The 27,807-nt window shown below is 32.3% G+C and overlaps 1 protein-coding gene and 1 pseudogene across 1 annotated transcript; both read left to right on the plus strand.

The window, feature by feature from the left end:
* The first annotated feature begins 1,522 nt into the window (after nucleotides 1-1,522).
* On the plus strand, nucleotides 1,523-3,424 carry LOC126671763 (benzyl alcohol O-benzoyltransferase-like). Its single transcript, XM_050365567.2, has 2 exons — nucleotides 1,523-1,993; nucleotides 2,519-3,424. The coding sequence occupies exons 1-2, from the start codon at nucleotides 1,541-1,543 to the stop codon at nucleotides 3,266-3,268; spliced, it is 1,203 nt and encodes a 400-aa protein (XP_050221524.1). The 5' UTR covers nucleotides 1,523-1,540; the 3' UTR covers nucleotides 3,269-3,424.
* A 7,851-nt stretch (nucleotides 3,425-11,275) lies between these two features.
* LOC126671759 (benzyl alcohol O-benzoyltransferase-like) lies at nucleotides 11,276-12,939 on the plus strand (annotated as a pseudogene).
* Nucleotides 12,940-27,807: the final 14,868 nt, after the last annotated feature.

Raw genomic sequence — 27,807 nt, forward strand, 5'->3', positions numbered from 1 at the left:
GCTGTCAATTTTTTTTTCTGTTTCAAAAGACAGCCGCCAAACAAAAGACGGCGCCAGGGGTATTTTTGTCCAAAAGGGGTTTTGTGAGCGCCGACACAAAGTTTAGGGGGTTAGCGCCCGTTTTTAAATATCAGGGGGTTTAGCGCCCGTACCCCTAAAGTTGAGGTGCCATGGGTGATTATTAGCCGTTATATTGGTTGTATGTCCTTTCTTTTTTTTAACAAAAGGCTAAAATTTCCATTAATAATAACGAAAATTACATGAACGGTTTCTCCACATACTGAATCAACTATTCTAGAAAAGATGATGAGAACTGTAAAAATACAGTCATCGACTAGGGCTAAACTAACCACCAAGGGTCACCCAAATTTGATGTATATAAGTACATAAATTCTTTGATCACAGTGAAATTATTATTATTTCTTATGTCCTTTTTATATAATCATTTTTTTATATAATCATTATTTACCAGAAAAAATATATAGAAATAAAAATGCAGAAAATTTTGAAATGATGTATGAAAAAGAAATTATCACTACAAGAAAAGTGAGTTTTAGCAACGGTCTATTACAATGACTATTAAAATCGTTACAATATATATACCTTTTATAATGATTATTTTAATGTCGTTTCTAAATATAATTATTTTACAACGCCTAATAAAATCGTTATTAAAAGTTATACTTTTAGCAACGACTTAATTTATATCGTTTTTAAAGATACTTATTTTACAACGACTAATCATGTCATTGTAAATTATTTGCTTTACCAACGATTTAATATGTGTCGTTTTTAAATATTATCATTTCACAACGACAAATAATTTCGTTGCTAAAAGAAAGAAGGAATAGTTAAAATCCCACATTGAAAATAAGTGAAATGAGAATGATACATTCTCACTATAAAAGAAACCCACCCTTCACTATAAAAATAATTTTTACTTTTGTTGTAATATATCAATCAAAAAATAAAAAATATTAAATTTTAATAATAATTGTATTTTAAATTATAAAAATTATAAAATTATAAAATTATATAACATATTAAAATAATAATTAATATTATAATGTTTTGACAACGAATTTTTATAGTTACTAATAACTTTTAACAACCAATCTTATAGATTTTGTAAAACTTATAGCAACGACCATTATTTAAAAAAGTCGTTATAAAAAACATTACATTACGCCAACACGCACAACCACATTTGTCGTTATTAAAAACTTTTAACAACCATATTTTAAGTTTTCACAACGACAACTCATGTTTCCAAAAATCAAGTTTCTTGTAGTGTATGTCACTGTATTTTAATAAAATCATAATATATTCATAAAAGTTAAAGTCTTAAAAATATTAAAACTGTATTTTAAATAGAAAAGCATATATAAAACAGTCAAAAATATTTTTAAGTAGGAAAATAAAATCAAAGAAATGACATATCTTTATCTTTTATTATGATTCTCTCCAGCTATATATAAATAGATGCTACGTTGTGTAAATAGATAAAAGAAAATATCCAACACCTAAATATACTTGTGCCATGAAAACACCTGCAACTGCAAGTTCCATATTGTTCAAGGTTAACAGACGTGAACCTGAGCTCATAGCTCCGTCAAAGCCGACACCTCATGAATTTAAGCCACTGTCGGACATCGACGACCAAGAAAGTCTCCGTTTCCATATTCCCTTCATACAAATCTATCGTCATGACTCCTCCATGCAAGGTAAGGACCCCGTCAAGGTGATTCGCGAGGCAATCGGTAAAGCACTAGTGTTTTACTATCCGTTTGCCGGTAGACTTAGAGAAGGACTTAACCGCAAGCTTACGGTGGAATGCACCGGTGAAGGAGTGTTGTTTATTGAGGCTGATGCTGATTTTGATCTCCAACACTCCGGTAATGTACTTCAACCTCCATTTCACTTCTTAGACGAGTTCCTTTTCGATGTACCCTGTTCAAATGGAGTCATAAATTGCCCTCTGCTACTTATTCAGGTACTTTTTTTTCTTTCTAAATTAATTACTATATGGCTTCAAATAACAGTATTTTCTAGGGTTTTCTTTTTGAGAAAACATTTTCTAGGGTTATTGGCATATTAATTTACAATAATTCACTTTCATTACGATTTAATCTCATTTTTTAAATTGTTGCAACCCACGTCCTAACTTTTTAATCTTTGGTGTTATATATAGCATCGTTTTATGAAAAATGGTGCATTTTGTAATTTTATTAGTGGTTAAAACGACTATAGGCTACATAATGCAAATGCGCAAAATGTTGAAATTTGCGATATAACGTTTTAAGAAATGGAATTAAATTATTACAAAAGTCAAATATTTTAATCTACAAATAATCATATGTTCGAACACATCAACTCATGTTTAGCTGTAGCATATTTGTGTCCAAATAAAAATTAAGTTTTAAGTCACTTAATCTGATACCATATCAAACTGAAATTAATAATAGGAATTTACTACTCTCAAATTGATTATATATTTGTCGTATCAAATAATTTACAGGTGACACGCCTCACATGTGGCGGTTTTATTTTTGCCCTCCGACTCAATCACACCATGTCCGACGGCGTTGGCATAGTTCAATTCATGACAGCAATTGGTGAACTAGCCCGCGGAGAACTTTCCCCTCGTATCCTCCCAGTATGGGAAAGACAAGTCCTTAGTGCGAGAAATCCACCAATGACTACATGCATACATAGAGAATATGATGATTTTACCACAGCAATCCCATTTCCACTCGATGACTTAGTTGATCGAGCATTCTTTTTCGGACCCAATGAAATAGCCACTCTTCGAAGCTATGCTCCTCCTCATCTTCGTCAATGCACTTCTATGGAAATATTGACAGCATGTCTTTGGAAATGTAGAACTATTGCGCTTCAACCGAACCCCATGCTAGACATGCGAATGATAGTCCTTAATAATGCGGGTAAAAAATTTAATCCCGAGTTAATGCCAAAAGGGTACTATGGCAATGGATTTACCCTTTCGACGACAGTATCCACCGCTGGAGAACTCATTAAAAATCCTATAGGATATGGATTAGAATTAATTAGAAAGGCTAAAGCAGAGATGACCAGAGAGTATGTGCAATCAGCATCGGATACGCTAGTGATTAAGGGTCGACCTTGTTTTCCGATGGAGGGGACGTTTATAATATCGGATGTGAGACATTTAGGGTGGAGAGATGTAGATTTTGGATTGGCAAAGACTTTGAATGGAGCAGGTAGCATGTACAACAAGGATACCTAGAACAAAGGAGTTATTATTTCTTCGCTCTGTGTTGTATCAAATCTGTTGATAGAAGAGTTTTCTTAGGAATTTCAGTGGCATTTTTTATTTCTTGCTACCTATGTTATGAATATTTGTCAAATATGATTTTTTGAATTTGACATTCAGTCCCACAAACTGGCTGTATTGATGAGCATCCGGTAGTCATTTTTGGAATTGGTAAGAAAATAGCAGACTTGGAGCGGAAAAATTTACAGTTGTATTGATCACGTGATAAAAGAATGCCTGATTCAGGCACAATTTGCCTACTACTAAAACCAGCTGATGATTGAAGAGCCAAAAATGTTGTTTGCAAACACAATCTCTAGAGGGATAATTAATTCATTCTTCTTCCGTTGCAAAGCAGTTTACCGATATGGTATTATCCCTTTAAAAGGTAGCTGATCAGAGTAGCTGCACATTTTCTATATTACCCTAAACACTCTAGCTATGTTTGAGTTCAAAAACCAGTTCAAGTAAAAATGCTGCCTATCGCATTGTTAGCTAACATGAAAAGCAGTTACAAGAATGGATTTGTAGCGCCAGTGTGCTTGCCATCCCAAGTAATGGAAAGATTTGTGAAAGAGTTACAAATTATGTTGCAGGATGCTAGCTCAAATGATGACAAATTGGCAATAGACGGCCAACTTTAGTAAACGTATTATATTGTTGGTTTACATAATTATTACTTCATGTAAACGTGTCTATTAAATTGTTGGTTTACATAATTGTCGATGTTGTAATTCTTTCGTAAGTACGTAGTTGATGTTTTTGGATATTTAAATAACAGAGACTAGCATATATAGTTTCATTTAAACATTAAACTTTCACTTATTAGTTTAAGTATATCATATCAATTTTACTATTAATTATAATTACTTAAGTATCTCTACTTAATCATTATAAATGACTGAAATGTGACTTAAAAACAACCAGTAATATATTGAAAAACAATATTGTCTAATACAATATTTTTATAATTAAATGAAATAAATTTTAAAAAATTATTGTAATAAAAAAATCAAAATAAGAAAAAAAAATCAGTTTAAATAATAATTTTTTTAATTATATGAATAAATTTAAGTTAGAATCAAATAGAATAAAATTTAATCTAATTTTCTTTCAAAAAAATGACTAGTTCATAAATTTGGATTTTTTTTTTAAAATGAAGCGAAGAAGGGAAAGACCTAAGTAAATTTAGATAAAAATGACTTAAAGAGTGAGAAGAAGCGATTTCCAAATAAACTGATCTGATGTTGAGATTTTTTTAGATTACATTTTTTTATTCATTGTTGGATTGTTTTGTTTTGTTTTGATACTCTGACCTTTTTATTTTTATTTTTAATAATATTTGGCAGCGAGAAATTTGATTTCTCAACTGCATTCTTTCAAAAAAAAAATGTTTTTATTTTTTTAAATATGTCCCGTAAAATTATACTAAATGAAAAAAAAAATCCATGTAGCTAACCCCAATTAATATGAGATCAATGTTATTTGATGTTGGTGTTGACATTGTACAAAATTGTATGTTTTTATCAAATTTTACATAATAAATTCTTTATCAGTAATATATAGAGAATAATTAATATTGTATACTATAACATTTTAATAATTTGAACGAAATAAATTTATAATTTTATTATAATAAAGAGATCAAATAATATTTAATGTGAAATATCTGTTAACCAATCTATTATATATGGCAATTCAATTGATGTAAGGTATATTGAGTGGAAAAATTCATACTGAAGTGATTATTGAAATTTTGAAAGTTAAATCAATTTGTAAGGAATAAATGAAATAAAAATCAGTAATAGAAAAATTCGGGGATGTGATTTTTGAAGATGAAATGACATAAATCTGTGGCATCATTAATTGGGTGGCACATACAGTTGCCAAAAAAGCCCTTCGAGATGACGAATTTTGTAACATTTTCCTAGCCCAGATTACGTGGCTAGGTACGAGACTTTTATAGTCGATCTTTAATGAAGATTATTCTCTTCCCGTTAAAAAAAAATTATATGATGGTCCCCTCATAACAATTGCACCCACAGCAATGAAAAAAAGGTTAAACATATTTTAAGGTTCCTAAACTATACATTTTTGGTTCATTAGATCTCTTAACTTTTATTTGACTTCTTCGAATTCTTAAATTTTTATTTTTTGGTTTATCAGGTTTTTCAACTTTTATTTACCTTTCTCAAGTCTCTAATTGTTTATTTTTTGGTTCATTAGATCCTTAAATGGATCTTCGTTTGAGGACCTAATGAACCAAAAAAACAAAAATTTAAGGACCTGAGAAAGTCAAATAGAAGTTGAGGGACCTGATGAACCAAAAAATAAAAGTTTAAGAATTTGAGAAAGCCAAATAAAAGTTGAAGGACTTGATGAACCAAAAAATAAAAGTTTAAGGACCTTATAATAGATTTAGCCTAAAAAGAGATAAACATATATGATGAAACAAATAATTTAGTGTATTTTAAAAGGGTGAGATATTTATTACATTCTAATTAATCTTAATTAATTATAATCAAAATTTATTTAATTAACTTTAAATAAAATTTTAATTTTTGATTTAGAAAAACTAATTAAATCCAACATCATGGCACCAACTCAGCCACCGTCCTCCTTGCAACTCCACCACAGTTTGCAACTAGTTGTTAGCTTGTTCGTCGTCTTCATCAATCTGTGGTCTTCATCATTCCGTCTTCTTTAGTTCGCTATTAACTTTTTTTTTGATAATTAGTTCGCCATTAACTTGTTCGTTGTTCGTTGGAGCAACAACTTGTTCGTTCGTTGTTCGCCATTTTGTCGTTCGTTTGCTCAAAGAAGAAGCGGTAGCAATAGTTCAAAGGAGCAGAAGTAGCAACGAAGAAGGAGCAGCAACAGTTCGTTGGTAAAAAGAAATGAAAGGATGAACAACTGCAGTCCGCTATGGTAGCGGCGAAAATAATGAATAGTGAAGAAAAAGATAAGGGAAAAGAATAAAATGCAAACAAAAAGTAAAAAATATTTAATTTTTATTTTTAATTTAGTATAATTTATTAAATTTTAATTTCATTAACATGTGACGCACATAATTGAAAAATAAAAATTATTAAGTATCAATTTGAAAAATGAAAAGTTTTGCGAAGGAGTTACAAATTCTGTTGACGGATGCTAAGCTATTACTAATGATGAAGAGTATGAGCTCGCTGTGATGAGAATGAAGGATCGGACTATAGGCTAGCCAGCTGTGATAAAGTATCTTAATCGCACATGGTTGCTGTACAAAAAGAAATTCGTTTCTTGCCACATGTTGTTCATCCTGGATTTTAATTTATTGGGATTTGTGTATACGTTTTCTTTATCTTCTCCATTTTTGTCTTCTTCAAACAAAAGACAAGAATTATTCCTTGAGTTTTCTTTCTCTGCTTTTTATTCTTGAATATTTTTTTCTTTTTAAAATTCTCTATTTCTACATTTGGTCTTTTATCTTCTGTTTAATTTGCTGCATTTTATTTCTAAGTATTTTGTCTTTGTTAATTATGATTTTAAGTTTCTAGTCTTGTTTATTGTTCTTCTTTGTATCAGTAGTTTTATTCTTGTCTGTGTTCTTGATGTTCTTTGCTTGTACTTTTTGTATTCCTTCATTTTTTTTTATTTTCCATCTTTTTGAATTGTAGACTTTGATGTTTATCCCTTTTCCTAAAAATAATAATAATAAAGATGGCGAATACGAAAGAAAAGCGCAAAATTGCCATGGATTGTATAGGTTTTAGAAAATCTACCCTTTCAAATGAGCAAGTTTCTGAAATTCATTTGAAGTATGGTTTTTTCGAATGATACCTAGTTAAAAAAAACCCGAGTATCGTTTTAGGGCACTTTTATATTCTACTTCGCCTAAGCGGATTGTTTTATTTGAGGAGCATTTTCTAGCTGCACTTAGGTTTACTTTAGATCCCTTCATTGTCGATGTGTGCAATGAATTAGAAATTTCTCCTAAGCAGCTTTATCCTGGTACTGTTTGTCTCCTTGTTTGCTTTGTAGCGTCTTGCACACTTTAAGAGCGGTCCCCTTCAATGAACGTGCTGAATTATTTTTGTTCCCTTAATGAAGGGATTTTTGTTTTTGCTAATGGAAGACCAGGGCGGTCTATCATTAAGGTTCCTTGTATGTATGGTTGAAGGTCAAAAAAATTCTTGGTTAGGAATGAGTTTGTCTTATCTAGTTTCTTTAAAGGTTTTTCTTTTTTTTCTGTTGAAATTTTTTCCTTCTTCTTTGATTTTTGACGAGTCTAGCTTAGCCGCCAATTTATCACTTCAATGTGAGATGGTAAAACCTTCATTTCCTATTTTAATAAATAAGTACCTTAGGCATCAGTGATTGCCTTTGGAAGATCCCATAAAAAGGCTTGTTGATGTTTTTCTTGAAAGGATTTACTGAAGGTATTCTTCTGACTTGTTTTCTTTCTTTCTTTTTTCTTATTATTTTGTAGGATGAATACTGATCTCGATCAATTTGTTTTTTTATTTTAAAATAGATTTATCTACTCCAATGGGTGATGTTGGTCATTTACTGAAAGTATACATATCACAACTCGTAATAGAGTGGACAAAGTCTGGTATGAAACCCACAAGGTTTGAGTAAGCTATGATGAGAATGAAATTCGTTTAACAAAACAAGTATGGTTTTCAACAAGTTCTATAAACCAGACCGGGCCAGCCGGTTCGACCAGTTTGATCGGGATCCGGAGGTCAGCCTGGTTTGTTCTGCTCTAAAAACCGGATTTACAGCTGAACCGTAAAAAACCGTAAAATTGGAGTTTTTCTAAACCAGTTAGACCAATAAAATTGTTCGGTTCACCACCAAACCACATAATTTCTCAAATTTGAACTTAATGCAGTCAATAAAAAATTTAAAAACAAAAGAATTAAAAATAAATTAGTTTTATTAAACTTTAACCATTCTCATTCCTACACTAATTTTGAACCAAACAACAAAGGAAAATAATCATTCTCATTCACATGCTCTCTCATTCCGATTTCCATTCTCATTCCCATTCCCACTCCCAATCTTAAACCAAACGGCTCCTAAGTTGGTTGGTCAAAAGGACCAAGTGAAAGGACGAACCTCTCTTCATAACGTTATGCTATTTCTACTGTAATCGGTTCAACCGGTTAAGCTGGTTAAACCGTGAATCGGTGACCATACCGGTTCTGTCATCGGTCCGGTTTTTAGCACACTGGTTTTCAAACACTTTATAACTAAAATCAAATCAAAACATTAACTAACAATTAACTAAAACTAAGACCAATTAATAAACTATGGATTAAAATAATGATAAAAGGTGCTTAGAGGCTAATATGATCAAACAAATTTTGTGTAACGGAACATGTAAATCATGACCATTAACAAGTCGATCTATTCCAAATGTGTCGTTCCCGCTCTCTCGAGTCTCAAAGAACAACAAAACCGACAATTAGAAAACCAACATAGCCTAACTCATTCTCGTGATAATAGATACGTACAATTAGGCAATTTACGATTAAATAATTAGCTCACGGCTACCTAAACCCTTACCCACTCCCGCATCATTAATATCTAGGCTCATAATCATACAAATCCGCTTAATTAATCATCTCTCAGTGAGTTAATTAAGCTAACAACAAATTTAGGATAGCTAATCCTAAGCAAGCAATAAGAACTATGATTAGAACATGTATTGGGCCATAACCCACAAATACCAATCAACACAACATTTGAAATCATATATTAACCCCATGGGGTTTAACTAACCATATAGCATTAACAACTAAGCAATAGATAATAAACATTATAAAAGAAAGAGAAATTACTTAAATAATAAATAGAGCATAAATTCATAAACAAGATAATAAAGTTTCAATAATAATAACTTGAATTAAAATGGGTGCGAATCCAAAAATCTGGAAATTGTTATCAAAAACACAAAACTATGAAGATACTCTAAGAACCAAAGGAATTCTATCTAGGGGTGTCAAAATGGGTCATGGCTCGATAACACGATTCGTCTAACCCGTAAATTTGGCGAATCCGGGTTGAGGCTTAGCGGGTTCGTGTCGAAAACGTGTCAACCCGTTTATGACACGAAATAAATGGGTCGTGTCACGGGTTGACTCGCGAACCCATCTAACCCACCTAACCCGTTTATAAATTCTATTATTTATAATAATATAAAAATAAAATAGTTATAATTATAAAAAAAAATATAATAAAACTACTAAATTAATTATATTAATATGAAAATAAATTAATTATATTAAGATTTTACAATTTGAAAATTAATTGATAAATTTGTGGTTAAAATTATATTTATATGATTTAAAAAATTCTTAAATGTTAAATGGGTCGTGTTAGTCGTGTCGTGTTAGCCGTGTAATTGTGTTAATCGTGTTACACATTTATCTTAACGTGTTAATCGTGTCGTGTCGTGTCACTCGTTTAAAATTTGTGTCGTGTTAGGATTGGGAATTTTGACACGATTAGTTAAATGGGTCGTGTTCGTGTTGACCCTAATCGTGTCAACAGAGTGGGTCGACACGACACGAACACGACCCGCCAATCCATTTTAACACCTCTAATTCTACCTACTTTTTGATTGATTCTTATAATGATAAGAGAATGACCTAAAATAGAGATAAATGATTTATATAGTACTACTAAAAAAAAGACACTTATTATATGAGTGTTTGGCCAAATGAGTAAGTGGGCCTCAAGTCTCGTCTCTTGCAAATTTGAATTTTGAACCTTGTCATTTTTTTTATTATTAAAAGATTATATATACTTTTTATTATTTGAGAGGTAAGATTATATATTAAATATCAAAAACACGTGAAAATTAGTAATATTTGATACATGTAAGTCTAAAATATATTATAAGATAAAATAAAAAGGACAATTGTTAAAAGGTAGGCATGAAAGTATATTTTTTAAAACCAAAGGACAAATTTTTTACTTCTGCCTAGGCGAAGGGAAATTCCTGCAAGCTATGCGGTGATAGTCTCTTAGGCTGCCACCGCACAGTCTTGTTCATTAAATATGAAATGGTTTATTAACCATTTTAATTCCTAGTATATTAACCAGAAACCGGTTAAATGATTATATTTTAAACACAAAATTAAACTTAAATGTCAGAGACTCCATAAACATTCAACCCAAATAGTATAACTTGCATCAACTAATATTTCTTTTAAAAAGATCTACCAACTGATTATAATTCAAATAAAATTAAATAAAATTGAACTTTTAAATTATTTAATAATAATAAAAAAAACTAATTCAACATATTATTCATGCGATCTTATTTTTTTAAGATTTATAATTGCATCTAACAAAAATAATTTTGAAATGTAATTTGAGTTGATATGTAATTTTAATTTATTCGAGAAATTAAATGCTTAAATTTTATTTGTCCGTATTTTTTATCAATATCTTTTTTATATTTTGTTTTGAATATTAAAACGTTCTTTTGTTTGTTCATACACACACTTCAAATATTATTTTTTAATATTAAATCCAATAAGTTTATAAGCATATTTTTATAATTATTATATGTACTCTTGTAATTTTTATAAAAATTATATGCACTCTTAATTATCAAATTTCATATCAATATATAGCACCTCGATATTTATAAATCTGGCGTTTAAATAAATATATTTTATATATCATTAAGTAATTAATTGTTTTACTTAATAATGCTAATAATTAATATATCAGATATGTCGTAATTTATATATTTTAATTTATAAACAATTAAAATACAAAATAAATTTAATTTTAAGAGAAATAATTTAAATAAAATTTTTGTTCAGCAATAAAAAGTGAATTGCTGACATAAAAAGTTGAATTTTTTAGTGATTTTATCTAATTTTCTCATTAAAGTTCCACCTAACTCTATCAGAGATGATTAATTTGATTCAGAGCTAATCAATCGCAACCACAAAAAAAGACTGCCAAATTATTCACCACTAACATGTGATGTAACCGACGGACACAATACAAATATGAGAACGAAGTAATAGTAAGTTAGTAACTAAAACAACAAACCAAAAAAGCTGTGCCATGAAATCACCTGCCAGTTCCATAGTGTTCAAGGTTAGCAGGCGTGAACCTGAGCTCATTGCTCCGTCCAAGCCCACTCCTCATGAATTTAAGCCATTGTCGGACATTGACGATCAAGAAGGTTTCCGCATGCATGTTCCGCTCATACAAATCTATCGTCCTAACTCCTCCATGCAAGGAAAGGACCCAGTCAAGGTGATTCGTGAGGCAATAGCTACAGCACTAGTATTTTACTATCCGCTTGCCGGCAGACTTAGAGAAGGGCCTCACCGCAAGCTTGTGGTGGAATGCACTGGTGAAGGAGTGTTATTTATTGAGGCTGATGCTGATTTTGATCTTGAACACTCCGGCGATGTACTTCAACCGCCGTTTCGCTTCTTAAACGAGTTTCTTTTTGATGTACCTGGTTATGGTGGAATCGTAAATTGTCCTTTGCTGCTTATTCAAGTATTTCTTCTTGCTAGCTCTTCTTTAATTGCTTTAATGCTAATTTTAATTCTGAGTTCTTCTTGATTTTTTATTTTGACAGGTCACACGCCTCAAGTGTGGTAGTTTTGTTGTTGCCTTCAAACTCAATCATGTAATGGGTGATGGCGCTGGCGTAGTTCAATTCATGACAGCAGTTGGCGAGTTAGCCCGTGGAAAACATTCCCCTTCTATCCTACCGGTATGGGAAAGACAAGTTCTTAGCGCGAGGAATCCACCGATCACTACATGCATACACAGAGAGTATGATGATTTTACCACAACTATTCCATTTCCACTTGATGACTTAGTTCACCGAAAATTCTTTTTCGGATCCAATGAAATAGCCACTCTTCGAAGCTATGCTCCTCTTCATATCCATCGTCATTGCAGTACAATAGAAATAATTTCAGCATGTCTTTGGAAGTGTCGAACTATCGCGCTTCAACCTGATCCATCGCAGGAAATGCGGTTCATAATGCCTCTTAATTTACGCAACAAATTTGGTCCTGATTTAATACCAAAAGGCTACTATGGCAATGCAATTATGTTGCCAACGTCAGTTGCCACTGCAGAAGAACTCATAAAAAATCCCGTAGCTTATGCATTGGAATTAATTAGAAAGGCTAAAGCAGACGTGACTAGAGAATATGTGCAATCAGCAATCGATACGCTAGTGGTTAGGGGTCGACCTAAATTTTCAGAGGACGCGTCACCTGATATCAGATGTGAGACATTTAGGGTTGAGAGAGATAGATTTTGGATGGGGCAAAGCTATATATATGGCGGTCCTGCTAAAGCTTTTTCTGGGTTGAGAAGCTATTGCGTAGCATTTGAGAATGAGAAAGGAGAAAATGGATTCGTTGTGCTAGTGAGCTTGCCAGCCCCAGCAATGGAAAGATTTGCCATGGAAGTACAAACTTTGCTGCAGACTGTTGAGCCAATTCATGATGACAATAGATTGTCACGGCCAATAGTAAAATCTGCTCTATGAATATGAGGAAATTAAGGTTAAACAAGTGAGCTTTGAATTTAAGTTCTTCAATCATAATAAACTACTACGTACTACTACCATTCATTTGATTAAGTCCGCGCTTTATGAATGTGCTGAAATTAAGCTCAAATGTATGAGCTTTGAATGCAAAAAAAAAAATACTAGTTTCTGTTGTTGTCTGAAGTCACTTGAATGTGATGTTTTTTCACGACTGCCTTTCCATTAATAAAACTACCACCATTTCTTTGTTTAATTTTTTTATTGAAGTTCATATCTTTGACTCTATTATATTGAACCAATACAAAAATAATCCGAATAGTTAAAAAATATCAAACACTGTATTTTATTAAGTAAAATAATATTAAGAACCTTATATTGAAACTATTGAGAAATATTTAAGACATATCTTTCAAAGTTTTTTTTTTTACGATGAGATGTGTTAAACGGGTTCCAACTATAAAACGACACATTTAACCTTTTTATACTAATCCTCACTCGAGCTGGGTAGGTTGCGAGAGATAAAACTCTGAACCCAAATTTTAAACGGCTGCATATATGAATACGGCTCGAATCCACGACCTCACTTAAGTTGGGAGAGTGTCTTACCAACTCACATGTGCCTTAGTATTTTTTTCAAAGTTATTACTTAAATATTAAAAATTATTGAAAATATTATTCTACCGAACCACATACAGATTTATTGAATTTAAGTTAAGATATGATTAAAGGATATTGAAATCTCGTTCAACTCAAATTATAAACTATATCGAAACTAGTTAGAAATTATTGAGCCTAATAAAACATAGTACTCCCTCCGTCCCGTTTAAGAAGGGACATATTCCATTTTTATTTGTCCCATATAAGAAGGCCATATCGTATTTTCTATGCCAAGTTATATTGAACTTCCACTTTTATCCTTTTAATTATTTCAATATGCATTAAATGCAACTCAATTTACAATACATTTGTTCTATTAATAGGAGAAACTATACTAATTAATAGGGGTAGACATGACAAAATAAAATATTGTCTTATTTTATTAATGTTTGTACAAAACTCATTTGTCCCTTCTTAAACGGGACAGAGGTAGTATTAAATTTGCACTTCAACATGCTGAGCCTAAATTTAGATCTACTAAATGGAGGAGTTTTACTGTAGACATTATAATGATGTGTTATAATTTAATTGAATTAAATTATAAATATGTGATAAACAATGTTATTAAAACCGGATCGGACCGGCCGGTCGAACTGGATTAACCGGAAACCAATCATCTGTCCGGTCCGGTTACATATCAAAGTCAAAGGTCAAAAACCGGATTGAACCGGAAAAATCCGGTGTTTGACCGAAACCGGACAAACCCGGTTTTTGAAATAAATGATTAAAAGGTAATTTATTTGCCCAAGGGGGTCCTTCATACATATGTCAACTTCATGTAGGAGTATTATTTTATGAACAAAATTTTCCTACAAACTAAAGCTCCAGAAGTTCCTACTTCCTCTTATCGTGTCAGCCGCTGATAGACTTTACCACTTAATTACACACAATTTCACAAAAAAAATACAACTTTAATCCTCATATTTTATATAGGTTTTATTTAAAACATTTAAACTACTATCTCTGATGAACGCTTCTAGGCCGTACCTACAAGGTACAAAACAACCGTGAGAAGGGTGCCGGAAGGGGATTCCGGCAAACCACTCCGACGGTCTAGTTAGTAACTGCTTTAGTGAGAGAGAATAAGAAGTGAAAAGAGGCTAAGAGTTTAGAGAGAGAAAGAGAATTAACCTTTTTACCTACTTTCCTTTTGCCTTTTATATTAAGTCCTTTGTTTCTCTTTGTCTGGGCCGACAGGTCTGACTTCATTCTCTTTGTCTGTGCAGCTGTTGTGTCTGGAATGTCAGAGTACGTTCTGACAGATTTGTCCCGTGTGTTCGGAATGGTTGTGCTCGGTGACTAAAAAGATATGCTCTCTTTAGGTTATCGCTCTGATCGGTTTGTGATGTCGTGACATTCCGGTTTATTCTTATTAGTTGCGTTTGGTATATATCGGTGATTCCGAGATGTGTTGTGAGCCGTCTCTGGTATGCCTTATTTGTTATGTTTGACCTATATCGGCGGGTCCGAGATGTGCTGTGGATTGGCCTATCTCGGTGGGTCCGAGATGTGCTGTTCTCGGTCCGTTTATCTGTTTATCATTAATAGTATATCATATCTCACTTTAACATTTAAACTATTTTTTAATTTTAACTTCAAGCTTTTTATAGTATTTTATATTCATAATACTATTTAGATTATATTATGTTTTAATAACTTAGAAATTATTATTGTAACATACATATAAAAAAATCATATAACTCTAAATACTCAAATTATTATTACATAAATATAAATTATGTGAAATATAAATTTATTTAAAATAGCACATTTTTAATGAAACTTTTTATGAATAAAACATAATTTAAGTTAATTAACTATTTTAATTTTATTTAATTGATATCTTTATTATTTATGAATTAAATTTCTTCAATTGAATTATTTTGTCAAAATATAGCTAAATAAGTTTATGATTTAGAAATAAAATAAAATAAAATGCATGATTTTAAAAAAAATAACAAAATTAAATTTTCATTATGTAAAATATTTCTATCTTAATAGGAAATGTTAAATAAATAATAGTCTAAACTATTAAAAGATAACTTGCAATAAACTATGGGACTAAATTTGCAATTTTACCTTATATTTGGTATAGCTTATGCTACATAAGCAACCTATCAACGGCTGACACGTTAAAAGAATTGTAGGAGCTCCTACAACTTGGATTGCAAAAAAATTTTATTAACCGCACATTTATTTCTCCTTCATATATCATCATTTTTTCTCTCTCATACTCTTTTTTCTCTCTCATATATATTCTCTCTTTCTCCAACACATATTAATTATTAATACATACTTTAATATTAATTTCATCCAAATAAACTTATGAATTATGTCACATAATTTTTATTTATCACTTAAATATATTTCATATTTTTTATTTTGATTATTTAATTTTAACAATTATTATTTATAAAAATGTTAAAAGTTATGTTTTTTTTCATATAATATAATTATTTTATATGCGCATAGATGTTTGTTAATTATAGTTATATTTCACAAATTTAATAATTAATTTTATTTAAAGTCATCATATTTTTATCTATAAATTTTGATTTATAATTTTAATTTAATGAAAATTATTATTAAACTAAAATATTATTTTTTTGTCTCAATTAAGAGTAATTATTTTATATATTCTTAAAAATTGGTCATTTAAAATTATATTTTACATAATAAAATTTAAAAAATAATTTTATTTAATTAGTTTATCATATTTTTTATTTATAATACATATATTTATAATTTAGATAATTTATATTTATTATAATTAAAAAATCCGGTTGAACCCGGTTGAACCCGGTTGAACCGGTCGAACCTTGAACCCCCAATGAAATCGGTTCGATTTCCGGTCCGGTTTTTAAAAACATTGGGATAAATAATTAAATTTGGTCTATCTAAACATTTCTTATTTGTTAGAATAAAATCCTATTATTTAAAAAAAGTTTCTCTCTCTAGAGAATAGTTTTCTCTGAACTCTCTGAGTCAGAAGTTTCATCATGGACATAACGTCCTTATATCAGTCCTTGTCTTTGTCTGATGATGATGAAGATCTGGAAGTATGAGATCTTGGAGATGCAGCGAGGTTAGTCGGAGAGCAAAAAGTCGCTAAGTCACTTTTTGGAAAAGTTTTGTCTACGAAAAGGATTAGCAGAGAAGGCTTTATCTCTTCTATGAGTTTTGTTTGGAAAACAAAGGAGGCGATGGTGGCTGAGATGGTGGGTATTAACACCTTTGTGATTCACTTTGGTTCTGTAGAGGATAAAATGAGAGTTATTAATGGCGGCCCATGGAATTTTCAGGATTATCTCATTGTTCTGGAGATTCCAACTGGGGTGGGGGATCATAAAAATGCACAGTTCAATTCAATGTCATTTTGGGTTCAGATTCACAACTTGCCATTGATATGTTTGAATAGAGAAGCAGGGAATTCACTGGATTCTCAGATTGGTGTAGTGGAAGAGGTCGATCATGGTGCTTCTAGTGATTGCCTGGGAAGATACATTAGAGTAAGGGTAAAAGTGGATATTACAAAACCTCTGAAGAGAGGTTTAAAAATCAACATTAATAAGTAGAAGAATTCAGTAGTTGCCATGCTTAGGTATGAAAGATTGCCTGCGTTATGCTTTAAATGTTGAAAATAATTGGCAAAAGCTCAAAGCATTCTATTGTATTGATGTCTTTAAATAGTAGATTTACAACGTAATACATGCATTAAACATAGGAAAAAGATATTGACTACCTAATTTACATGTAATGAGAAACATATATGGTATATAAATGTACAGTTGACAAAAGATATTTTCTACAAGATTATAGAATATATTCTGCAGATTCAAGACCTGATATCATGCCTTAATATCATAGCCTGATATCATGCCTTAATACTCCCCCTCAAGTTGGCGCATGAAAGTCGCAAATGCCCAACTTGCCTTTGATAGATTGAAATTGGTCACGACCTAAGGCTGTAGTGAATACATCTGCAATTTGAGACTTGGTAGGAACATAGCAGGTGGTAATGGTCTTGTTTTGAAGATGTTGACGAATAAAATGACAATCGATTTCTATGTGTTTTGTTCGCTCGTGAAACACAGGGTTCGCTGCTATATGGAGAGCTGCTTGATTATCACAATGTAAAAGTATGGGCTGATTGTAATGGATTGTAAGATCAGCTAAGAGAGCACGTAACCATATTAACTCACTTACTGCAGCAGCCATGGAACGATATTCCGCTTCAGCAGAAGAACGGGAGACAGTAATCTGTTTCTTTGTTTTCCATGAAATTGGAGATTGGCCAAGAAGAACAAAATAACCGGTGACTGATCTTCTAGTCATTGGGCAGCTTGCCCAATCAGAATCGCAAAAGGAATGAAGTTTCAACTCACTAGAGGAGGAAAAAAAATATGCCTTGACCAGGTGATGATTTTAAGTAACGTAGCACCCTCATGGCTGCATTAAAATGATCTTGACGTGGGTCTTGCATAAACTGGCTAAGGATATGAACCGAGTAAGTGATGTCAGGTCTTGTAATTGTCAAATAAATGAGGCGACCAACAAGACGACGATATTGAGCAGGATTATCAATAGGAGCTCCAGAATCAGAAGAAAGCCGATGTTGTTGTTCCATAGGAAAAGAACAAGGTTTACAACCAAGCATGCCTGATTCTGCAAGAATATCTAAAGTATATTTTCTTTGGCATAAAGAAATTCCATTAGATGTTCGAGCAACTTCAATTCCAAGAAAGTATTTCAGACAACCCAAATCCTTGATATGAAAACAAGTGGCAAGATAACGTTTCAAGGCTTGACAATATGAAGAATCATTTGTTGCAATGATTAAGTCATCGACATATACAAGCACTGCTGTAAAAGAGCCACCTGATTGTGAAGTAAAGAGAGAATGGTCTGCCTTTGATTGGGTGAATCCAAAATGAAGCAAAGCAGCGGAAAACTTGGCAAACCATTGTCGAGATGCTTGTTTTAACCCGTAGATGGATTTGTGAAGGCGACAAACCTGATTATCACCTGGTTGTAGATATCCCAGAGGAGGAGACATATATACTTCTTCATCCAAATCACCATGAAGAAATTCATTGTGTACATCCAATTGATGAAGTTCCCATTTTTTAATTGCAGCAACCGCAAGTAAACATCTAACAGTGGTAAGTTTTGCTACCGGAGCAAAAGTCTCAGTGTAATCAAGGCCTTCCACTTGTGAATATCCTTTGGCAACTAATCGTGCTTTATAGCGTTCGATTGTGCCATTTGCATGATATTTAATTTTATAGACCCACTTCGATCCGATTGGACGTTTTCCGACAGGTAGAGACTCCATAGTCCAAGTATTATTTTCCTCTAATGCTTGGATTTCTTTCGCCATGGCATCTCTCCAATTTGGATCTTGTACAGCCTGTACATAAGAAGTAGGCTCATCTTGACTAGAGATGGCCGCTAAAAATGCATTATGAGATGGGGAAAATTTTGAATAAGATAGTGAATGAGATAAAGGGTGTTTTATACTTGAAGCAACTACCTTTGATGCGTGACGAGAGGCTGGAATTGTGCCGGGCAAATTACACACATAGTCATTAAGGTGTTTTGGAGGTTGACGATTTCTTTGCGAGGGTTCTCTTTGTTGCGGAGGAGAGACATGATCAGCTGCATTTGTTAAGGAGCTTGGTACAAATTCAAGTTGTTGAGAATTATCACTTAGATCAGAATTTTGTGGAATTGTATTATGTAAAAGTGGTTCCATAGAATCCTCATCTGTAACAGGTAATGGAATAACAGCAGTACCACATTGTTCATTTGATTGAGTAAGAAAAGGAAAATGTTTTTCATGAAATATAACATCTCTAGAATTGAATATTTTCTTTTTCTCAAGATCATAAACACGACACCCCTTTTGTCCTTGAGGATAACCAACAAATATGCAAGCGTTAGAACGTGAAGCAAATTTATCTCGATACATTCGAGTCTCGCGGGCATAACAAAGGCAACCAAAAACTCGTAAGTGCGAATAAGATGGTGAGCGGGTAAACAACATTTCATATGGTGATTTATTGGATAATAAAGGTGTCGGAGTATAATTGATCAAGTAGGCTGCAGTTAAAACACATTCACCCCAAAAACGTATCGGTAGACCACTTTGAAAACGTAAGGCACGAGCAACTTCAAGTAAGTGGCGATGTTTGCGTTCGACTACCCCATTCTGTTGTGGGGTGTCAACGCAAGTGTGTTGAAAGAATATCCCATTTTGATGATAAAAAATTTGCATGGAATTGGATGTAAATTCTAAGCCATTGTCACTGCGTACCCCTTTAATCAAATAATCAAATTGAGTTTTAACCATAGCATAATAGGAGGTCAAAAAATGATAAGTATCTGATTTATGATTCATAAGAAAAACCCAAGTTGCCCGAGTGTAATCATCGACTATGGTAAGAAAAAAAATGGGCCCCGGAAAATGAAGCGGTTTTGTATGGTCCCCAAATATCGCAATGAATTAATTCAAAAGGTACTTTAGTTTTGATATAACTCAATGGAAAAACATTTCGAGTTTGTTTAGCTCGATAACATACATCACAACATTTATCAAAACTTATTAAAGATAATGATGATAATTCAGAGACAAGAGACAAACGCTCAAAAGACAAATGCCCCAATCGTTGATGCCAGAGGCTGATAGTATTAGAGCTGGTCGAATTGGCAGCAAAGCGAGTGTGTAATTGCTTGAAATAATAAATTCCATCTCTTAGTTCACCCATGCCAATCAAGCTCCTCGTTGCTAGGTCCTGCAAAACACAAAATGAAGGGAAGAAAATAGCTACACAATTAAGTTCTTTAGTTAATTTACTAATAGAAATAAGATTGCATGTAAATGAAGGCACAAACAGAACATTATGCAAGATCATGTCAGGTGAAAGTGAAAGGGTACCAAAACTTTTAACAGACATATGTGTGCCATTTGGTAATGTAATGGGGGAAAAAGATGGACATGGTTTTAAATTGGTTAAATGAGACTCATTACAAGACATATGGTCGGAGGCCCCACTGTCCAACACCCACTCAGAATTTTTATTGGAAAAAGAAGTCGCCTTACCAGCAAAATTTGCTACTGGAGTTTGTTTTTCAACATTGATTAAAGACATAAGTTGGTCATATTGCATCTTTGTAAGTCCCTGTATTGGAGACTCAAATAATGTGGCATTTTGACCATCATATGAATTTTGTGCCATATTTGCCGACTTTGAGCGACCCTTTACTGACCGCCCCTTGTTTGGCCAGTCTGATGGGTAACCATTGATCTTAAAGCCTTTCTCTCTTGTGTGATTATCTTTATTACAATAATCACAACGAAACTTATTATTGATTTTGACAGAAGCATTCCATTTTGATGTGTTCGCAGCATTTGACTGCATAGACTGGATGCTGAAGGCCGCAGCCTCTATTTTTGGCTTTCGAGTTGCAGCAACCATTTGCTGTCTTTCTTCACTTATTACCTGCGAATACACCTTTGCAATATTGGGTGAAGGATCAGTACTTAAAATATTAGAACGAGTAACATTAAATCTGTCACTAAGACCCATAAGAAATTGATGAACTTTTTCTCTGTCACGTTCAGCAATAAATTCCTTTGCTGATCCACATGAACACTTGGGAATGGTGGAATAAGTATTGAGTTCATCCCACAAACCTTTCATTTTTGTGTAATAACTAGCAACACTCATATTGCCTTGTTGTGTCAAAGCAAGATCTCGCTTTAACTCATGTACACGAGGTGCATTGCCCTGTGAAAATCTTTCCTCTAAATCCAGCCACATCTCGTGTGCCGAATCAACATAGGCAACACTATCATGTAACTCGGAAGTAAGGGAATTGAAAATCCATGAGATGACCATTGAATTGCATTTCTCCCAGGCATGTACATCTAAGGAGTCAATGGATGGCCTGGGAAAGTTCCCATCAATAAAACATATTTTATTTTTAGCACGCAGCGCATTCATCATCGCTCATTTCCAGGTTGGATAATTTTCTCCATTAAGGAGATATGAAACTAAAACAGTACCAGGATTGTCGGAAGATTGCAGGTGATATGGAGAACTATGAAGTATGTTGTCGTTTGGTGTAGATGAGAAATAGAGTGGCTGGATTCAGTAGACATTAGAAAAAAAAAATTATGGAGTTGGCTCTGATACCATGAAAATAATTGGCAAAAGCTCAAAGCATTCTATTGTATTGATGTCTTTAAATAGTAGATTTACAACGTAATACATGCATTAAACATAGGAAAAAGATATTGTATATAAATGTACAGTTGACAAAAGATATTTTCTACAAGATTATAGAATATATTCTGCAGATTCAAGACCTGATATCATGCCTTAATATCATAGCATGATATCATGCCTTAATAAATGTGGTATCGTTGGTCATCCAATCCTGGAGTGTGCGAAGGAGTTGGGGAATAGTGCTAAGTCTTATAAGTATAATGAGTTCATCATTGCTGGACATCCTCAACGGAAAAATACTACAAACAAAAGGCATCGGCCTGGTGGTGCAATTGAGGGAGGCTCCAAAAGTATGGTGGATGATCAACCGTTACGGACAGTGACGGAGCAAAAGATTGATCAACCAAGGAGGATGGAAAAAGGCGGATCTTCAGGAGGAAAGGAAGGAGATTCTGATTTGAACGTGATTATGGAAAAAAACAGAAATAAGGAAGATTTGATTGATGTTTCTTTAATTCAAACTTCAAATAAAGTAAGTATGTTATTGGGTGCTGATTTGGCGGAGATTCCAGTTGATAATGCAGAGGAATCAAATACTGATGTGGTTACAGCACGTGCAAAACATAAAGGGAAAGGGGAGAATGGGCCCATGAATGGGCCGGGTGTAAGAGTTGTGGGTAAGGCAATTAAAAAGAGCAAACATAAGGCCTTATTGGGAAAGAATACACATCTATCAAACTCCCCTAAAAAATTACCATTTGAAGATATTGCAAACAGTGGAGAAGGAAAAAAGGGATTGGGGATTTGGCTGAAAAATCAAGATGGCAATGGAGGCGTGGTGTCTGATTCAGTTGCGTTATTTTCTAAGGAGGACTACTTGATTGAAGGTGGGTATATTGGTGGACAAACAGTAGCGCCTGAAGAACAGGGCTACTGTCAATCATGAAAACTTTCTACTAGGATGTCCAAGGATCAGGCTTTCTAAGGACATCCATATATTGTGTATTCATATACACAAGTTGAAGCCTAAGTATTTACATTAATTATTAGAGCTAATTAATTTAGCCTATAAATTTGGGTGACCCTTGTTGGTTAGTTTAGCCCTAGTCGATGACTGTATATTTACAGCTCTCATCATCTTTTCTAGAATAGTTGACTCAATGTGTTGAGAAACCGTTCATGTAATTTTCGTTATTATTAATGAAAATTTTAGCCTTTGATAAAAAAAAATCCTATTATTTAGAGACAATATTTATTTGTAATTGACGTGGTCTTCGCTTATATTTAACGCTCAGCTATGTTTTAGCTAAAGTGGCTTGATTTTATATTTTCTGTTAAGTTTGTGTTTGTATAGCTATATAGATAGGCCAAAGTCATTAGTGTATTTTTCATTACTTCAAATCAAAGTCCTTAACACTTAAACTTTTCTTTACTAATTTGAATATTTAACTGGTTTCGAATTTACTACGGTAATACTGTGTCTATTGCTTATTTGCCTTCCCTATTCACAAATTAATGGTAAACAATTGATTTAACTGAGGTTTGGTTATTAATTAATACTTTGAAATTAAATTAAGGGGTTTCTAAAGAATTGTATAAGAAATTAGTTAATAATAACTAAATTAATTAGTAATGCAATCTGGGATAGATTGTGAGTGAAAAAGAAAAATACTAAATTTAGTAATGTAATCTTGGGTAGATTGAGAGTGAAAAGAAAATGTAAATACCATGTTTAGTTGTAGAAAACATTTTCTATTTTCTGTTTCCATTTTTTTTCTCATTTTCTCTATTTTTCAGTTTTTTATTTTCCAAATAAAAAATTAGAAAATCAAAATTTTGTTTGGTTATCTAATTTTTTTATTGTTTTCTATTTTCTATTTTCTAAAATTAAATAGTATACTACATCTTTATAACGAGATTTTTGTATTTTTATTTTTCATGAATGTTGTTTAACCTCAGAAAATATTAAAAAGAATTGAAATTCGAGTTTTAATTATTTAATATTCAATTTAAAATAAATACTTAATTTAAATATGAGGAGAAAATATGTGCTGAGAAACTTTTTATTATATCATGATAAATGTGTATGACTTTAATTCGAAAATAATATGGTTGGATCATTGATTATGTTTAAAAACTGGACCAAAAATGAACTGAGAGATTTTAGGCCGGTTCGACGTTTTTTTTGGAACCAAAAATGTCGGTTGGTATATTTAAAAAAATATACATTTTAAATTATATACTAAATATGTTTATATAGTTCATTGTTAATATAATTAATTATATTAAATTTATTTTAATGTATTTTTTTAATTTTTTCAATCGGGTGCAGCCCGAATTTGCCGGTTTAAAAACGGCCCGGAACAATTCAAGAGTAGGTTTAGGGCCGGTTAATGTGTTTCTCGAACTGTGAACTATAGAGTTATAATTGTGGTCATTTCTACATGCAAGTGTTTATTAATGATTAAAAAAAATTCATTAATATTAAAATTGAATAAATATTGATTTTCGTTGTTAAATTTTTAAATTAAATTTTTTTAGTATTTTTTGAACTTGTTAGACAGAAATATCAATTAGAAAATTGTGTTTTCTAAAAGTTAATTTTAATAAAGAAAAGGTGAGAAAACATGTTTTTGGTGTTTCCTAACCATTAATTATAATATGGAAAATTATGAAAATTGTTTTCTAGTTTTCTAAATTAGAAAATAATACAACTAAACACTAGATTCTGTTTTCCAGTTTTTTTGGAGTAATTTTCTGAAAACATCTAGTATTTCCCACCACTAAACAGGGCCAATTTTCTCTCTTTTTTTATTGTTTTTTCGTCATACTTTCGCCACCGCCGATCAATATTGATCGGCTAAATCTATTTTAGTCCACCGCCGATCATGCTATTCCTTTTTTTGTAAATTTTTCTTAAACGTCATCTTTTTTGTGAAGTTCTTGATACTATATTTTATTAATTTTTTATGAAACTATTAGTGATAATTTCAATTTTGATATTTTCACAATCAAACTCAATCAAATATCAAAAAGTTGATCTATTGTCGAAGTAACAATTGAATAGAGCATACAGCTCGCCAAGTTGTATTGACCTTTAAACCCGGATGAAAAATATAAATATAAATTTTTATTATTTAATTAAAATTTTTTTTTTTGTATTTTTTATATAATCTTTTGATCAAGTTGTATTTTTATTTTTCCATATCTATTATTATATGTGAAAAAAAAGATACTCTCCCTCTTCCAATTTTATTTATCATTTTTTTTATTTTTTCACATATTAAAAAGGCTTAAATGCACCAAAAAAACCACCAACTTTCGCGTGTTTTTCGTATTTAATATAATTTTTTAATTTTGGAAAAAAAGTACATGAATTTTTAAAAATTTGCAATTAAAGACACTGACACCGTTTTGGATGTAAAACGGCACCGTTTTAGATTAAAACGAAACCTTTTTGTATGTAAAATGACACTATTTTTTATAGGGAAAACACACGTGGTCTTAATTGCAAAAAATTGGAGAGTTCATGTTAAATATTACCAAAATTAAAAGATTATGTTAATGTCACGACCCAAATTATTGAGCCGAAACCGGCACTAGGGAATGGGAGTGGTAGCTTCGAAACCCGTAACAAGCCTAAAACCATTAATAATTTTTCGCATTTAAAAGTATAATATTATATATAAAACATTTTCAGGAAAACTCTTTCGGATAAAGCATTTATAAATATTAAAATATTATACTAGCGTTCACAATATAAAATACTGTTTGAAGTCAAAATGTCTATCTAATACCGACGCCTACTGACTACTGCAGCTCTAGAAACTCATGCTTGTGCAAGTCCAATGACTTCTGGCACAATGGAGATGGTTTGTCTGATCCGACTCTGCTTACCTGCAAATATCAGAGTGAGGGGTCAGTATTTGGGAAAATACTGAGTGAGTTTGCAAGTTACTTATATTATTATCAAAATATAGCGTTACACGCTTAATACATATATAAATTTATGATATAAGCAAACATTATTAATTTCAAAAGTGTGAGTCCAACTCACTAGATACGGGGACTTCCAGACTACACCGTAGTCGAGTGCTCACTCGTATCGAAATCATAAAGTGTGAGTCCAACTCACTGGTGGCCCAGCCACTGGTGGGCCCAGCCCACTAGATACGGGGACTTCCAGACTACACCGTAGCCGAGTTCACTCTCGTATCGAATTCATAACATATTATGCATAAACATATATTAATTCTTAATCATAAAGTCAGGTACTCTAGACTGACTCACCAATGATCATGCAGCCTATTGACACCCAATAGGTAGTTGGTCTCTTCGGACCGCACATTAGACACTTATCTCAAAAACAACGAATACAACAACATTCATATAATCAAATCTATCAAACAGAACAGCTTATACGAGCAAATCATACAGATACGAGATATTTAATAACAATACTCATAATATAAAAAATAACTTTTATACTAATAATACGCGAAAGTAAATTTGCCACTCACAGTGACCGCTATCCAAAACTGCATTAACGCCACCCAAATACGTAAGCTCCGTGCTCCGTTTGATCTCGTAGCTACTCTAGCTCGACGGCCTGGTAGCCTAACGATATATCCAGTTCCTATTCAAATCATATGTACGTTTAACTCATAAACGTAGCCTTAACCTCAAAATCCTAAGTTATAAACTTAGGTTAATATAATCGTATTTTAAATACGATTCTTAACTTTAATATTATTTTAATGCTTAATCGAGATATTCGCTATATCTCTTATTCCTTGATTCTTAAACTTAGATTCCGTATATCTCGGAATCTTAATCGAACACATTATGTTTGACACCTAAATTTCTCGTTTTCAAGGTCCGTAGTCTACTTTTAATGTCCAACGTACTTGAAGTCGGAAATCTATGTCTAAACAGAGCAAAAATGTCTTTAAACGACTTCGTCGTTGGTTGTGCCAGCGCACAAGAGGATGTGTGCGTTCGCACAATCGTGTGTGCGTTCGCACACATAGCTGTGCGCTCGCACACTCAGTGTGCGATGCACATTGTGTGCGTTCGCACACCTTGTGTGCTTCGCACGGTTCGGAATCCGTCTCCGGCCGATCCCGACGTGCCTAATATTTATTCCGACATGCCCCTATCTCATTTTAACACAATTTCAACTCCAAATCCATCAAAAACAATAATAGAAACGCAATTACAATTCGTTTAATTCGTTAAAACGAATTAACCCTAATCCAATCATTTCAATCTCAAAAATCACCAAATTACCTCGATTTGATGCTCGTGGTAGATAGAGAATTGAATTCTGAAGAAATCGATATAAAGAACTCGTGATTTGGGCGAGAAACGGCGAAACGGTGACGGATCGTAATCGATCGTCGAATTTCTCTCGCACTGTATCATTTCTTTTGTTCTTCTGATCCTTTACCAATTCCCTTTTAAACTTCCTAATTTAACAAAACGGTTATATTATCTTTTTAACTCAATTACATACGTATTATTTATATCCAATTAAATAATACTAATTCAAAATTATTATCTTTCCGTCAATAATATTTTAATTATTATTTCCGAGATTTAATTGGCTAATTTTCACTTTAGCCCTTAAACTTTTTAAAAGTTACAATTTAGTCCAAAACGCATCCGCGTCCAAATTTTAAAAGGTCTCCGATTGACCCGAAACTTTTACCATAGATACTATAAAACATTCCGCGGTCCTTGGCGAAATTATTTCATTTCGAGATTTATATGGTCAAATTACCACTTTAGTCCCTGAACTCTAGTTCAAGACTTTTCTTGACATTTTCCCTTTTAATTTAAATTCCAACTTTAAAATTGGAATATGATATTGAATTCCTTTAATCTCTTGGAAATTATTTCCGATATCACCACCCTGGCGAATCAGAACTGGACACATAGTCCAATTAAATACTTAAATATTTTGGGGTATTACAGTTAAATACCGAAAACACGCAAAAATTTGTGATTTTTGATATAGTCAAACACATCACTAATTTTTACGTAGCAAATTAATTAATATCAAGAATAAAAAAGAAAAATCCGTGTTA

This window comes from Mercurialis annua, linkage group LG3 (assembly GCF_937616625.2).
Source record: "Mercurialis annua linkage group LG3, ddMerAnnu1.2, whole genome shotgun sequence".
Lineage (NCBI taxonomy): Eukaryota > Viridiplantae > Streptophyta > Magnoliopsida > Malpighiales > Euphorbiaceae > Mercurialis > Mercurialis annua.

Excerpts from the sequence above, each read along its gene's own strand:
- LOC126671763 (XM_050365567.2), top strand. The coding sequence starts at position 1,541 with ATGAAAACACCTGCAACTGCAAGTTCCATATTGTTCAAGGTTAACAGA. Across the intron at positions 1,994-2,518 it reads GCCCTCTGCTACTTATTCAG|GTGACACGCCTCACATGTGG; the intron begins GTACTTTTTTTT and ends AATAATTTACAG.